Consider the following 17,792-nt stretch of genomic DNA (forward strand, 5'->3'; position numbering starts at 1 on the left):
CAACAGCCAAAATGCGTAATTTTTCTGTTTTCACTGTAAAGCTGCTTTGAAACAAAAAAAGCACTATATCTAAAGGTGACTTGACTTGAGCTGGAAGAGTAAACACAACATAGCGTTTTTTAGCAGCAATTCGTGAGAAAAATGCAGATTAATTTGTATGACTGTCTGATAATAGCTTCAGAGTGCTGCGTGGGCCACAACCCTGATGAATTAGCATTTTAGCACTTCTGATTCCATCGTCCTGAAGTCACTTGGTTTTTTTGAAAGGTTTTTTTGGTTAAAAGTCTGAAATAAGGTCTGTGGTGAACACAAGCTCAAGATATTTCTACATTTTAATTAAAATATATCACCTACTCCCCTTGTGATTTTTATAGCTTTTTGCCGTGGAAAAATCCAATAGGGACCTGGCCTATAAATATGTAATTACTGCAGCACTGTAGTATGTAATCTAGGAAAAAATTACAGAAACGTGTAAACTTCAAATCAATCTCATTGAACTCATTGTATGACTTTGTACGAAAAAATGTAAGCGGTCCATCCCTGACCTTAACCATCAGTAGGGCGTAAAAGCAGATCATATAAAAACCGTATGAATGATCTCACACAATTCATATGAATTAACTATATTTAGCTACTCAAACACAAAATTGTATCTTTTTAAAGGGATACTCCACTTTTTTGGAAATAGGCTCATTTTACCACTCCCCCAGAGTTAAACAGTTGAGTTTTACCGTTTTCGAATCCATTCAGCCGATTTTCTGATATTTAGAAGAATATCAGTAACCAGACCGTTTCTGGTCTCATTGACTTCCATAGTAGGAAAAAAATATACTATGGAAGTCAATGAGACCAGAAACGGTCTGGTTACTGATCTGAAAACGGTAAAACCCAACTGTTTAACTCTGGGGGAGTGGTAAAATGAGCCTATTTCCAAAAAAAAAAAAATAAAAAAATAAAAGTGGAGTATCCCTTTAAAGAGAGTTTGTTGGATTTGTCTGTTCATCCATATTATTAGCATATTATTACATTTCCCAATTTTAATTCCCGACTCTTATGCTTAAACATAATCCAGTTGTTAGTCAATATTTGTAATTTGAGTGCTCTTGTCATTAAATCACTTGAAGATTAATTCCACTGGCTAGTTAAGGGATCGAGATCAAGATGACTATTGATTAACCACCCCTGCCTTCTTTACAAATCAATGACGTATAATTAACATGTCCTGCTCTCATTTTCTCCCAGAGTCTTTATTCTAAATGAATGTCAGTCATTTAGAGATTTGAGAGGAATTCTTTGCATCAAAAGCGCCATCGTCACAGTTGTGTGTGTCAGTGTGCGAGACGCTCACACACACAGCAGAACAGGAAGGCGACCATTTCAGTTTTTTTCCCAGTTTTTTTTTTTTTTCACTTCTTTTGTACCACACGTTATAATTGTCTGGGTGAGTCATGATGCTAAAAAGTGTGCAAAGGTTTTTTTTTTGTTTTTTACTTATGAGTTGGATTATTAGGCCTAGACTAGATTAACGAAGGAACACGAGTTCCACGTCTCATGAAGGCCTACGTGTCTGCTAGAGTGTCAGCACGCGCGCGCTGTTTGCTCAACTGCGCCTACTAGTGGATTTTCAAAAGTATTTTTCATTTATTAAAGTATTATTTTAGGACACTTTATCAAACGCGACTCATGAATATTATTATATATGGGCCATTCCACTGAATGGGTGACATTTTCTTGTTAACTCTTCAAAAATAAACTTTATTTTTGATCTTTTCAACATTGAATCTAATACTACACATATTTAACTATTCAAAATGTATATTGGTCAATCTCAGCCAATTTTATTTATTTTTTACGAGGTTTAAGCAGAATATGGACGCATGTTTTCTCAATCCTGTTACCGAAAATCATGTGTCATTTAAAAAGCAAGTTTAGAAGCACGTCAATTAATTCCTTTGTTTTCCCCACAAGAAAGTGTTTCTTTTAAAGAAATTTATTGGTTATATGTTCAAATTGATATTTGTGCCAATAAAATCACTATTAAAGCTCAAAAGGCACTTTTTCATTTTAAAGACCAAAGCCTCAAGCTAATCATATATATATATATATATATATATATATATATATATATATATATTAGAATGAATTAATTAAATAATTGTATAAATTATGGGCCAAACAACTGATAAACTATAGTGGAAACTGCAGAAACTATAAAAGAAACTGATAAAATAGTGGTTTAATTTTACTTTTTTTAGAAAAAGAAAAAAGTAACAGGACTGAACAGGATTGAGTTTTTAAGCAAAAAGTTATCAAATTTATGGCATATGGCCACATAGCATTGATGCTAATAGCGTGAGGACACTGAGCTGAGGACACTTTATTTAAAATAAAAAAATTAAATCTAAGAAAAAGTTTAGGTAACAGAACTGTATGTTGAGATCGACCTTCTCATTCATAGTTACAATTTCATCAAATAAACAGAAATGAAAATGAGAAGAGTGACTTAGTCACCCCATTTCCTTCAGGAGATCCATATGATGCAACTTCCTGTTGAAAATGTGTCTTGTGGAATATTCTACGTTTTTCAGAGAGAGGATGTAATAGTCTAACAGGACTGAGTGAAAACCCTGGGACATGACTAAAATGTGTATTTTATCTAAAATATTAGATCAAATGTTTTTTCTTCTTTCATTTTAAAGCAGTTTGGATATAAAGTCACACAACAATGCAAGAAAAATCTGATTTCTGAAGGATTTTAATCATAATATTTCATTGTAAAGTTTAGAGATAGAGAGTTGGGACATGAAGAAAATGCTATTTTTTAGTGTTCTGTGTCGTTTTTATTCATGTTTTTAATTATATGTTTTTGCTTAATGTGCATGACATTTTGCTTAATAATAAAATGTATTTTAGAGTTATTTTTCATGCAATTTTATACATAAAATGTCCTGGGGACAGAAATGTCACCCTTTCGGTGGAATGGCTCTTATATATATGGCTCTTATATATACTGTAAAAAATATTTTCAAGATTAGTTATCACAACATATTTTCTTTTGTCAAATCAACTTTATAATAGTTTATTTAGTTGAGATAACTGATTATTTTGAGTTTCTGAAGGTTAAATTAATCTCTTCATTGTATTAACTCACTTTTTCCAGTTCAATCAACTTAAAATTTTATGGCAACCCAGGTTACTTACTTTTTTAAGTTAAACCAACAATATCTTTTACAGTGTAGTAATCACAACATTTTTTCTTTTGTCAAATCAACTTAAATAATTTATTTAGTTCAGATAACTTATTATTTTGAGTTTCTGGTGGTTAAATTAATCTACTTCATTGTATTAACTCACTTTTTCCAGTTCAATCAACTTAACATTTTAAGGCAACCCAGTTACTTACTTTTTTAAGTTAAACCAACAATATTTTTTTACAGTGTAGGCTTCCTGTGTGTTAATCATTCCTCTGACACAACAATGACAACACATCAGAAAAATGTCCTAATGACAAAAAATTACAGGTCTTTATTCAAATTAGATATTATTTTAGGAAATTAAGACAGTAAGGTCATCAACAGTAGCGGTTCTAGGCACGGGCGAACCGGGCAGTCGCCCGGGGCGGCATTTCTTCATGTCACATGCGGGGCGGCACGAGCAGTTAAAAAAAATCCTCTGTGCCGTGAAGTTTTTCTATTTTTTATCATTTCGATTCATTTATTGGCAATGGCGCTCGAAGGGTGTCTCGCCCTGGGTGTAATTCAAAGTAGAACCGCCACTGGTCATCAAAGCCCCATTTTCATTCGCAAAAATGTCATGTAGAATGAAAAAAGGTCCATAAGCTGTATGGTGATTTTACCACATCAGGGGTGTAAGTCCCAGTCAGATTGATAAAATGACAGTATAATAACAATAAACCCTCACCAATGATTAATAAGAAGTTAAATGAATTTCTACGAATACCCTTAAACAACTAAATTCAAACTGTTTTTGTTTCCCTTGCAAATTAGGCCTACATTATTGTAAAATTCAACTGATGGGCACTAGTTGTGTGTATGGACAAACACAAACACGGTTGATCCAATCTATTCAAGGAATAGTTTAATTCAAAATGACAATTCTGTCATCATTTACTCACCCTCTACTTATTTCAAACCTGTATGAATTTCTTTCTTCTGCTGAACACAAAAGAAGATATTTTGAAGAATGTCGGTAACCAAACAGTTGATGGACCCCATTGACTTCCATAGTTGGGAAAAAATGCTATTGAAGTCAATGGGGTCCATCAACTGTTTGGTTACCGACATTCTTCAAAATATCTTCTTTTGTGTCCAGCAGAAGAAGAAAAAAATCATACAGGTTTGAAACAACTTGAGGGTGAGTAAATGATGATAGAATTTTCCTTCTGAAGTTAAGTATTCCTTTGGCTTTCGAAATGCATAACTGCGCAGAACCCATCGACGCAACTATTATCCTTGGTTTACATGTCAGGGAGGGAATATGTATTCCGGTGAGAGAATGCCAAATGATTTTTCTTAATAAAATAGCTTTTTAATAAAAATCTATGCCTTTTATATTTTTGTTATGCAGCAACAATAATGACAATAAGGCACCTGAGGCCGTGCTGTATTGTGAACATTGTGCTTAACACATTTTAATATTCACAATATATACTTAATTGCTCTTGTAACAGCATGAAATTATGGAAGCTTGCTCCCCCATGGAATAAAAAGTAAAAGCGACTTTTTTTTCTTGCAATTTATCTCGCATTTCAGACATTATAACTCGCAATTGCAAGTTTATTTCTCACAAGTCGCAACTGCGAGAAAGTCAGAATTGTGAGATGAAAAGTCTCAATTACCTTTTTCATTCTGTGGCGGAAACAAGCTGTATTAAATATACGGCTGAGAAGTTATAATATCAGAACCAAAATGTAAGTTATCTCTAGTATTATCCAGCTGTTAATGTTCTCATAGATATTGAGATCACAGGGTTGGATGGCCTGAGCCAATGACTCATTAGTTCATTATTAACACTGGTTGTGTGTAAGTGCTGGGTGGGGTTTGGACCTCCCTCTGGGGTCTCTTGAGCTATAAAGGCATCATGGTCTGGTGAGAGAGGAGCAGATCAACGCCAACAATCAACATCAGCTCTACACAACCCTTCTAGGCCTGGACATCTATTGCAGAGTAAGTATCATTTTGCTTCTTTGACTCTTCAGTCGATGATAACTTTGAGATAGCGGCAACAGAATCAGGGCCATGGATAGCTCTGTGACAAAACACATCTTGACAAAGAGTTGAAAATCGACTAGAAATGTTTAAATGTTCTGTGGAATTGCTCTGGACTCCCAAAGGTTTTCTCTCTGTCCATCAGATGGCAAGAGCGCTGAGATCCTGGACTGTGCCGCTGGCTCTTGTGCTGTGTGTCATCGCGTGTCTCAGCAGCCTGGCCGAAGCTTACCCGCCCAAACCTGAACCTCCAGCGGGAGATGTGGGTCCAGAGGAGATGGCCAAGTACCACACGGCTCTAAGACACTACATCAACCTCATCACACGACAGAGGTACGGCTACCGTTACCTGTGCATCACCTGCTTATCGTTATACTGATAAATACATAATCTCAGTTTTCTACATTTACTAATAAATTATTCAAATTAAACATTGTCTGTTAATATTACTTAATGGAGCGAAACTAACATGAACGTTTTGTTAAGAAATATTAATAAATAGCCCACTGCAATTCATGTTTTGCTGATTGTTAATTAATATTAACTATGTTAAATGTGCAGATTTAAACAGATGAATCAGGATTAGGTGCTAATATTAGCACTGATTAGTTATTAGTAACAGTTAACAATAACTTTCCTTAATAATGGTCAGAACATGATATTTGCAGAATTTTACAACTAAATGAAACATTTTATTTCATATATTTGAAACATTTGGTAACAGTGTTTAATTTAACATGATTATTACATTAGTCATCATTAACTGATTTTATTCTAAAGTCTGCATATACTAAAATGTACATTTGAAATTAACATTAGTGAATGAATGAACATCGTTTAACATCGAACAATGGGCCTATTTTTATAAATTAACATTAATGTTTGTTCATTTCTTATTATTGGAAATTTAAGTGTTACAATTGCAACGTCTATTGTCTTAGAGACAGCTGTAATTCGTGAAAGTTCTGTTTAAATTGTTTGAAATGCATCTAAATGGAAACACTGGACTGAATGCAACAATGTTTAAGAATTATTTTACAAACAATTTATACAGATTTGATTTTTCCGTTCGTTGTTCATGATGTACGGATGCAACCCAAGCTGAGTAAGATCAGAGGATTCTTGAAATATGACTCTGTGGAAAAAACAGCTAATGGCCCAACAAAGATTTTCAGATGATAATGGAGATGATGCCTACATTAATGGAATCCTTGCTCTCATCATAATGATGTCATTTACTGTGTATTTTTTCACACCACAGCATTTTCCAGTCAATGGGTTACTCAAGCCTTTATACAATTTTACAAACAGTATATACAGGTACAGTTATGGTATTAAATATTGAGAATATAGTACTTTGATATAAAGCCCTAAATATTGTTTTCATATTTCTGCCACAGTAAAAAAAGAAAAAGAAAATAATTTTTTTTATATAATTTACCAGATTTTCTAAGCTAAAAAGTAAAACCATTAAAAAAAACACAGTTTCTTTACTTAAAAAAAGGGTAGTTGTTCCCATTTCATAAAGTTTAACTTGATCACTGAAAAAAAAATGGAAAAATGGAAAATTGAGTTAATACAATAAAGGAAATTGATTTAATTGATCAGAAACTCATAAATATGTTAGCTGAACTATACTGTAAATTATTTAAGTTGATTTGACAAAAGTTGTGATTTATAAATCATGAAAATATTTTATTACAGTGATGAAATGATATTTATATCTCCAAGGAAAGAACTAAACAAATGAATTGAATTGATTTGAATCCAGACCCACTTAGCAATGCAAGAGGGTTCATAAACCAAATCTATTTTACAGTTTAAACAAAACCTCTTTTGTGTGTGTGTGTGTGTGTTCATGGTTTTACTAAATTGTGCGTTGCTATGTTTTTATCTGAACACTCACATATGTGCGAGGGGTGGGCTGAGTTGCCAGATATCATTCAACCTGAACGAAACCCCTCATTATTGTGCTTTGCGCTAAGATAGATTGTTATTAAGTGGGATTAACATGTCTGGTAACGTCTCTGATGATGCATGCTAGAGGTCTACCCTGATATTTTCTGCAACGCGAATAACCTTAAAAGGCCACAATTACGTTAACATGACGTTCATGTGTTATTTTGGTTCTGTTTCTTGTTGATTTCCTTATTTCTCTGAATTGATCATTTATCTTCAGTTAAATCAGGAAGTTGGATTGTAATCCTTTTTGGTGCTTGTTTGTTCATCTCTGTTGTTGCTCACAATTATTAGGTTCTTGGAATTTGAACACAATTGCACATACACTGTAGACAAAAGTTGCTGCCATAATTTTTTTTAAGTACAATCAACTTGGATGTTTAAATCATTTCAACTTAAATTGCATTAAACTGACTTAGTCGAATCTAATGTAACTTTAAAATTTGAAAATTGCTTAACTTATCTGGAAAAATAATCCTGGAAAAAAAAACTGTAAACTACTGGCAGCTGTGGTTGCCAGCATCATACTGTAAAAATACGGTGTGTTACTTTTTTTTTTAATTAACAGCTAAATTGTCAGCTACAGTATTAAACTTTCATTTAACAGCTATATATGCTCTAACACAAAAACGGTAACACACTGTATAGTTACGGTATGATTCTGGCAACCACAGTTGCCAGTAGTTTACCGGTTTTCACAGGGTTATTTTTTCAACTTATTCATCATACAGTTTATCACAGTGTAACTTGTGCTTCAGACTTGAATGAGAGCTCAAATCCTAATTCATTCTCTTACATCTTGCTTTTCATTCTTCAGATACGGGAAGCGCTCCACCCCTGAGGACGCTGTGGTCGAACTGCTGTTTGGTGAAGACGAACGGGACGTCCGGCCCCGGTGAGCAGTGAGGGCTTTGTCATATATGCTTCAGCGACATAAGTGTCGGCCCAGATCCGGCCCACATGTATTTTCTAAGCGTGCCAAATGTGGGCTGGATCTGGGCAGACACTATGTCGCTGTCTTGGTTATTACTGCATGTTATATTTAATCACAGTCACAGAGATATTCAGACAAACCAGTTGTGGAGATGTGAAAATGAAGGATTTTGTTTTTGTGCAGCATGGAAGACTTGTTATGGTGATGCGCCTTCTCTCTCGTCCTCTGTGGCTGGTGCCGTGGTTTTCTTCATCCATCCATGATCTCTATGATAATAAATAACAAAGCAGAAACCAGCATGAGCCAAACTCTCATCAAAACGAGGCTCCAAAAACACCTCATGATCTGTACATGTCTATCAGCCTCTTTTTCTTTTCTCTTTCTATGATTTAATTTACGCTTTGTGAAAGACAATTGTAAATAATTTATTATTCACTGACAAAATTGACAATAATAAAAAATAACTGAATGTTAAAAGTTTGATTCCTAACTTTATTCATGCATTTACACGAATTTATTCATTGACCTTTTCTTAAACAAATACAGTGTCTGAAATAGGACATCTGCACACCACTAGATGGAGGAGCTCAACAATATTTCTGTTTTGAACATTTGCCAGTATCATTGTTTCATGTTTAGAAGTTTTGTTTTTTTATTATTTAAGGTAAATAACAAATACCACAAATATTCACATTGAACACAAACGTACGGGACATATGGTAGGCTATGTAAAAAAAAACCTGAAATAAAAATATTGAAATTAATCAATTTAATTATTTATATTTGCCTTAAAAGTGAGAATGAAATACCATGAATAGTCCATATTATTACCATATTTTTGGACATGTAGCATGGTAATACCACTTTTTTTATTTTAAAGTGCCTGATTCAGTATATTTTCAGGATATTTTGGAGAAACAACCAGCAAACTGATGGTAGCCTTTAGTGTATTAGTCGATAGTTTTAATTAATAGAAACTATAAATAATTTAATAGACAGAGAGGCTGCGGTATTAGGTGAATTGTTCTTAAAACTGTAAAGGTTTGAGTGATTTAATTCGATGTCGAGGGGGGTGATGTAGCTCCGCAGAGAGGCGTGGAGTGTGTTGCCCCTTTAAGACGCACAGCATCTCAATAAAACAAAAGCGCATCGCCGCCGGTCAGATACGTGATGTAAAGCAGTTACACAGATTGTTTAAATCTTCGTTTAGTAATCAGGTGACAAGAGCTTGACTGAGCAGACAATCTAGTTTAAAGTGTTCGTGTCGCGTGATAATATTGCTGTCCGTGAGACTCACTGGTTGCTGTGTTATCAGGTGTGTGAGGTAAATAAGACGCGAAATTCTTAATGATTCGAAAGCAGATGGATTATACGCGTTAATTCGGCGACCAACATCATGACCGCCGTCTGCAAAAAGTGAAAGACGTGCACTGCTGGTTTATTTCACCTCACGTTTGACATTACAGGTGAGTCAAAGGCGTTCATGACAGATAGTGAAATTCAGCTCATTTCTGCCCAGCGAGCGACGGACGCGACGCGATAAACAAGTTTGATCTGAACTTGAGTATTTTTCACTAATGTCAGTGTTACTCGCGCAAACAATACAATGGTATTACATTGCCTATTCTGGGCATCTGGTTTAATGGGAATATGGGATTCTTTGGAGAGGCTATCATGTAAAATAACACGGGATAATGGAAATTAGTCATTGAACATAGCTATAATCGCACCATGTTTTACATCTGATGGCAGCACTGTACATACTACATAACTAAATGTGTTCAGGCTGTATTTAAAATGAAAACCATGCATTTTTTAAATAGATCACCATCATTTTTTTTATTTTTATTACAGTTAGGCTAATTAACAGTTCGGATTGCCTAATTTACAATGACGTCATCCATGATGAAGACTTTGCTAGATTCATTTTATCACAATGCTTTTATTAGATATTTTAGTTGTTCCACTCAATAAATCACAAGGAAAAGATTATAATTATTCTGATTATAATGGATATACTTACATGTATATGAGCGAAAACAACATCTGCATGATGCTCAGGCCAGAGTTTATTTCCCCTCTGTAAATATAGTAATTATTATTAATATTATTAATTTCAAACAAATAATTTTTATTATATACAGTATATATATATATATATATATATATATATATATATATATATATATATATATATATATATATATTCTTCCTTCTTATTATGGTTGTGAGACATCTGTCAAGGTTATTTGGGCTATTTTGTAATTATAATTTTTTATTTTTTATTTTTAATATTTTATTTTTAAATTCCTATTACCATATTTCTATTATTATTGAAGTTTTTTTGGTCTGTTCTTTTCACATGAGTTTGCTGGCTTGTGTGGGAAAGGCGACACCTCTCCAACTCCTACATTCTTTTCTTAGTCTCATTCATAAACATGACATGACCTCTCTGCTTCTGTTCCACTCTGTGTGTGACAGCTTTACCCACGTGTGCAGCGCCAGGGACGGTTTCCATGAAAACCGGTGATGTAGTCAGTGCACTGAAAAAAACAAAACAAGTGACGCTGCAAGACGGGGTATATGACTTAGAAGGTCTCTAACATATTTGATTGATTTTGTTTTGATTTTAATATTGTTATTGGCCATAAGGTAGCTTAATTTAAATGTCCTCGACTGAATAATATATACCGTGAGACACCAACGTGCCATTTTCAGGCACTTGTTTGGCTCATTATTGTACACCAGGTGACACATCAGCTGCCAAAGAGGCAAATGTGCTTATTAAATGATCAGTGTGTAGACACACAAAGACAAGCTGACCACAGATTGTCCTGAAACTTAAAAAACCAGCCAGCCAGTTACTTGAATAATGTACATCCTAATCTCATAATAAAGATAATCAATTAACATTTCTAAATGACATGCCTAAACACAGAACAGCTCAAGATTTACTCTCCAATTTTCCAGCTCTTTTGCTCCATTCAAATACCCTACAGTAGAGGCTCTTGGGATTTCATGTGTTGCCAGGCAACCGTTGCTGCAGCTGCGCAGCCGGAGAGTTAATGCTATACAGTACTGTTAGTGCTGACCTCCCACTGTCATATGCTGCCCTCACTGCCTTTGGTAATTGAGCTTATGTGTGTAAGTGTGAGTGTTTAAAACGGCTGTATTTGCGTAGTTCAGAAGTACTGATATCTAGTAAAAAAATATTTTTGCTGAGGAAACTGTGAGTGGTTTGTTTGTGCAAACTCACAAGTGGATGGCCGTGACTCCTTGCTGTTTGCACCTGTTATTAACATGTTCCAAATGTGTCAGGTGGAAACAGGGGCCAGGGAATTCTGGTCTCAAGATATTTGAAGTCCCTTCTTCAGTATAAGTCAATAAAGTCAGGCAAAACATGAAGCTTAGTGCTGAATTCCGATTTATTGCTCAGATCTGATTTTTTTTTTTGTATAGCTGTTTACTTTGTTTTTTTTTTATTTTTTCAAATGTGGTCAATGTCAGATTCTAGTGTGAACAGATCATGGTCCTGGACTGACCCGCATGCACAAAAGGATAAAAAATGACGTCACACATCAAGTGATTGCGTGTTTATTTATAGTGTGATCTTCCTCCGAAGCTAGCAAATTTATGCACAGACAATATAAAAAAAAGAGTTTTTAAATGTTTATGATACGAGCCCTCGTATTTTTCTTGCATAGAGCTGTCACTGTAATACTTATAAGCTTTGACACATCCCAGTCCTTCCATTGACTAACTTTCGCAACTGTCTTGATAACTTCCACATTAAAGCCACATTAATTCCGATATGACTGTTCAGACTGAGGTTGCGTTGCAAAACATCTGAAATGATTTAAACATCCAAGTTTATTGTACTTAAAAAAATTGTACTTATATACTTCGATACTGTCCGGCTCTGATGTCCATAGTAGAAATGATGCAGGATGAGTTACTGAAATTGAACTTTATTAAGGCCCGTACACACCGGGATGAATATCAGCGCGCGTTATTCGTCAGCGTTTTTCAACGCGTTTTCTGTGTTCACACCCAAGCCATTTTCACTGACGATGAGCTGAGTGAACATGCAAATTCATTCCCTGACATTAGATGGCGCCAATTTGCTCTGCAATACCACTCCATATCAGTTTTCTTTTATCAAGATGTTTGTAGTCCCTGTCACGTTTGTCATATAGTTATGTTCACCAACAAGAACAGCAGCTCTACATTCATCTTGCCTTGCATCTTCCACGTCTTATTTCTTCCTGGCTGTGTAGACGGCGACGCTACCTGGCTTATATCTTCTTCGCCGTTGCATATGTGTGCTCGGCAAGACCGTTTTGTGTTTGAGCGCCCCCAAGTTGTGTTTGACGGTAACTTCAGAAGCCCCAAACACTTGAGAAAAAGCGGCAATCTCATTGGTCGGATAGTTTTTGTAGCAGCGCTTCAAACTAAAAAAACGAACTTGAGGCATTTTTTTAAATGACGTTTTACGCGTCGTTGTGAGCACTTTGTTTAGTCACGAGGCGTTAAACGTCGGCGAATAACGCACGTGAAATTCGTCCCGGTGTGAACAGGCCTTTATGGTTTTGTTCAAATCCTGCACTACAGTCGTGATTAAATTCACAATAAAAAGCTGTTGTGCATTGGGGTTCATCATATAATGAGAAATTATAAATGCTGCTCTGCCTTCACCAACAATAATTAACTCTGGCATAGTTAACACGCTGGGAGACCTAAAGGTTACAGTGGGATACTTCTGCTCCTCTAGTGTGCCATGTGCCGCCAAGCTGCCAGATGATGTTGCGTGTCTTTCTTGTGGGGGACCCAGTGTGGCTTTGGGTCTACTGGGAGAAGAGCAAGCTCTACCCTGTGCTGAGCATGTTATGTTGGACTTGGTCAATATGACTGCACGTCTCAACAACGAGTGTGGGCATGGTGTCACGGCACACTATGTGACCACACCGATCTGTCACCGAACATTCAGCCCTTGGTCAGACCTTGGACCTCTTGATGCTTGCGACAGTCCCTCCCTGGCAGATTTCCCTGACCTTGTTTCTATGGGCCGGAGTGTCAGGGTGTTGGGGTGTCAGGGTGTTCTTACAAATTGTAAGAACTTGTTCTTAAGTGACTTGCAGGGTTAAATAAAGGTCAATAACAAGTGTCTAGGCATGTTGTTGTTACAACAGATGCCTCCAGAACAGGCTGGGATGCTATGTGCAATGGGCATGCAGCTTGGGGCTAATGGACGGAACCTCGAATTTAGTGGCAAACCAATTGCTGATGGTTACTTACATTAACCACCAAGGCGAGGTACAATCACGTCGCATGTCACACCTTGCCCACCATCTCATCTGGAGTCAGCAGTGGCTCAGGTCGCTCGCTGCCATTTGCATTCTAGATGAGCTCAATTGTGCGGCCGATGTTCCTTCACGAAGGCTCACTCTTCCAGGAGAATGAGACTCCATCACCAGGTGGTCCAGCTGATCTGGATTCGATTTAGGGACGCACAGGCCAACCTGTTTGCCTTCCAGGAGTCCTCCCACCTCCCGCTCTTTTATTCACTGATGAGGCAGCCCTCAGTACAGACACTTTGGCACATTTATGCAAATACACGTACCTGGTTTTGGAACCTGATGGTCTTTACGACAGCCCCTCCCTGGCGGATTCCCCTGAGGAAGGACTTGCTTTCTTAGGGACGGGGCACCATATGGCACCCACATCCCAAGTCACTGGGTTAGCACGACCTGATCATCGGGTTCCTGAGAGGCGCGAGAAGGCTAAATCCTCCCAGGCTGCCTCTCATTGTCATCTCTCTGTGGTCCTTTACGGTCTGCAGAATGCTCCCTTTAAGCCGCCGGAGTCGATTGAGCTTAGGTCCTGTCTCTAAAGACAGTGCTCCTGATCGCACTTGCTTCCTTTTAGGGGCCGTTTACACCTGGCCACTTCATGCGTTTTCTGTGATCGGATAGCTATCCGATCATGAAAAGACCAGGTGTAAATGCCCCCGAAACGCATTCGAGACGGATTTGAATCCGATCGCTCAAACCACTTCAGGAGGTGGTCTGGGCCGCATTCCAGACGAAACTGGACAGGTGTGCATTTTGTTCTTGAAACTACATATGTAAATGCTACTACTCCCAAAAATGCTAAAAAATAAACACGTGAGAGTGTGTTACAGGCTATATGTCATGCTATTTTAGTCAGATATGACGACACTACTGCGACCCGCATCACCTCAGATGAGCAGCTGAGCGCCTATCAAGCCAACGCGCCGCAAATCAAAGTGAAAGTAAGTCACTACCATCTTCATTAAAAGTAAAGAAACGAAATGATCTTACCAGTTCTGTTGCCGCTCTCTCTTATCACAGTCTTTGCTGATTTTGAAATTAGCCGATGATCAATAAAATGCAACTCATATCTGTTGCTTTCGGTGACGTGCACTTCATTAAATCCGCATATAGCGCGGGAATTGAAGATCGGATTTATACCCGTTTTGCAAAAACACATTTATGTGACCAGGTGTAAATGGAATAATTTTGATAAATCAGATAGCTATCCGATCTGAGAAAACGCATGAAGTGGCCAGGTGTAAACAGCCCCTTAGAAGGTGGGGGACCTGCAGGGATTTTTAGTCAGCGAGTCATGCCTTGAGTTCGGGCTGGCCTCTTTAAGAAAAAGAAGAAAAAATGCTGGGCGGTACTTCATTTTGTTCATCAGGAATGGATCGCATGAACGATTGTTGGACCGTTGTCATTTGCTGGTGTGATCTCATATGAGTGACAGGTTGTCCCACCCTCACACCAGTAAACATTTCATCAGAGAAGAGATGTTGCTGCAAGGAGATGTATTTTACTAAAGGAACCTTTGCAAAAATAAATATATACAGACTTTCATATGCTCCTGAGAAAAATATCTCGTGAGCATGCAGAAAGTTTGTGTATTTTTATTTTTCAAACGTCCCTTTAGGGGCTTCGTAGTATTTTTTTTAAAAAAAATATAAATTTACAAGTAATTTTGATTATAGTTTATCAGAGCACATTAATTAAAAATAATAATTATGTGCACAAAAAATAATTAATAAATATTCCTTAAAAAATTATAATAGTAGTAGTAATAGTTAAATTATTGTATGTAAAAAATAAAATAGTACATTTTGATTTCATAGTTATTTTAATAAACAACATTTTTTAAGAAGTTTTGTGTCTTTAATATTTTTTTTAGTACTAACCATTTTATGAATCGTATTTGAGGTTGTGTTAAATTGTCAATAGCTTTTTATGTTTTTATAGTATTTTATAGTTTTTTTAATAGTTTATAGTAACTAGCAACTTATTTATTTGTGAACATACCCACATCCTTTGCTCATAAGTACTACACCACTACTTGTAGATTGTAATTGCTATCTAATGTAGTCTCTGTCATTTCCGTGTTGAACCAGTACAAAGGAGAAAAAGAATAAATAGACGCTGTGTGTGCGAGGGGAGCTTATGGTTGTCTTGGTTACTACCATTCTCCCATGTAAAGTAATGAGAAGCCCAATTTGAGGGAGCGGAAAGGGGCTATTTTTGGATTTGTTCCTTTTTTGAACATTTGTTTGTTACATTTGTGTTCTTACACTGAGCTTCACCCTCTGGGGACTAAGCCCTTTTTGGTCAGTTTTTTCTATTTTTACATTTGGCATTTTTATAAACCATTTTTATAAACTATATCTGTAATGGAGATGGAACACCATGTGTTTGGTATCTATGGATTCAGAAGACCCCAAGCTAGCATTTAATGTGTTTATACAGGAAGTATGAGTGAAACATGTACAATAAATGTACAATTAACTAGAGAATTTAAAAACATTATTTTTGTCATTTATTACTGAAAATCACACCTCACACATCAATAGTGAACAGTTTTTGAACAAAAAATATATTGTTCAAACCCTTTGCTTGACAGACATTTGTAAATGTTCAATCAAAAGTAAAATATTTCATCATCTGTGGAAAAGCTATTAGATTCGGATTTCTCCGCGTCACTTTCCAGTAATTGTTCCATAGCTTGTTCTGAGGTAAATCTTTTAATGCTTGCCATCATAATTGTGCTAAAACAATAAGATAATATTGCTATAATTGCTATTATATATATATTGCTATTACAATATCACAATTGCTATTACAATATCACATTTTAAGTCATGTATATCACCCTAACTGTATGTAGGGTATAGGGTTAACACACACTTGACATGAAACACAGACACACAGACACTTGCACATGAAAGAGCCTGAAAGTATGACTCCTACGCAAGCATATTGATCAATGAGTTATATATATATATATATATATATATATATATATATATGTATATATATTCATAAAGCTGTTGAGCATAAAGCTGCTTGGAAACAATCTACATTGTTAAAAGCGCTATATAAATGAGGAAAATACTTTAAACTCTGAAGGTATTTATTCCTGTCACTGAAGCAGGATTAAATGGATTCAAAAATTGGATTATGAGTGGTTTTGAATAAATAAGATGTTTAGTATTGTTCTATTTTGTTAACTGTATGTGGGGAGTTACACTGATTTTGCTGTTGAGGATCATCTTCTTTGTCTTGTTGTGAACAGAAGGGAAACTTCTTAATTTATGTTTTGATATGTTATCATTAATTACACTCTGCTAAGTCTTTAGAAACCCTGTATTACAATGTTAGCAGTTCTCCATGCTCAATCACTTCTGTGTTTCTGTGCTAAGAGTTTGATTTTGACATTAAGCTAAGGAGAATGTTTAAGAGCACTGGAGCGTAATACACACACACTGACACAATCTCTCTCACACATGCACATTCAGCTGGGTTATGCAAAGTCTTGCTGAGGTGCACAGTCAGAGTTTACAGCTTCAGTGAGAGCTATTTTTAACATGGTGCGTGTGTAGTAGATGTGTCACACCGTGAGATAGCGCCTTTAAACTCCCCGTAATAAAGTGCCGTTTAGCTGTGTGTGTAATGTATCCATGTGTGCAGCGTGAAAGAGTTGTCAAATTTGCCTATGTCTTCACACATTTTTATTTTCCCACTAGGATAGTGTAACGTGATTCCTTCTCAGGAAAGAAAAAAATGCCTAAATGTTGCAATAATTTCTGTTTATATCAAATGTAGAAAGTCTTGGAAAAGTGTTTGTTTGCTTACCTGTAAATTGGATGAATAAAAAAAGAGATTAGTTTATCAGATTAGTCACTTTTTATGGATGGCATGATTAAAATATTATTAACATTATTTAAAATTTTACCTAAAACATTTACTTGAAGATTTTAAGTTAATATTTAAATAACTTGACAACACATGTGCATGCTCATGTGTTCTCTAATTTAATGGTCGCACTGGTATGCTGGTAAAAAAAAGTAATTTTTTTTAGAGAGATTTTAGAGTCCAAGTATTGTTTTTATTTTTAAAGTATCTATTTTTCTTCTTTATTTAAATTCACATTTTATGATTAAATTCATTCCATTTTCATCATCTCACAAACTCATTGCAGTTATGTTTTGGAAACCCTGTAATTTATGGCCTCATGTTGCTGATGATAAAGAATGGATTTTTTTTTTCTCTTTGTATTTTACATCAAGGTACAGAATAATCTTATTAAAATCTATGAGATAAACATGTTAGGTCAAAAGTAATCTA

At 35.8% G+C, this 17,792-nt stretch overlaps 2 protein-coding genes across 2 annotated transcripts in view; both read left to right on the forward strand.

The window, feature by feature from the left end:
* The first annotated feature begins 4,356 nt into the window (after positions 1-4,356).
* Positions 4,357-8,598, forward strand: pyyb (peptide YYb). The gene is made up of 4 exons (XM_039658457.2): positions 4,357-5,186; positions 5,374-5,561; positions 8,005-8,082; positions 8,305-8,598. The coding sequence occupies exons 2-4, from the start codon at positions 5,374-5,376 to the stop codon at positions 8,324-8,326; spliced, it is 288 nt and encodes a 95-aa protein (XP_039514391.1). The 5' UTR covers positions 4,357-5,186; the 3' UTR covers positions 8,327-8,598.
* Positions 8,599-9,247: 649 nt separating this feature from the next.
* Positions 9,248-17,792, forward strand: part of mpp2b (MAGUK p55 scaffold protein 2b) — a 48,680-nt gene continuing 40,135 nt past the window's right edge. The window contains exon 1 of the mRNA XM_039659701.2: positions 9,248-9,587. The gene's annotated coding sequence lies outside the window, so the exon portion shown is untranslated. The remainder of the gene's footprint in view (positions 9,588-17,792) is intronic.

Source organism: Pimephales promelas, chromosome 17 (genome assembly GCF_988280905.1).
Source record: "Pimephales promelas chromosome 17, fPimPro1.hap1.1, whole genome shotgun sequence".
NCBI classification, from domain to species: domain Eukaryota; kingdom Metazoa; phylum Chordata; class Actinopteri; order Cypriniformes; family Leuciscidae; genus Pimephales; species Pimephales promelas.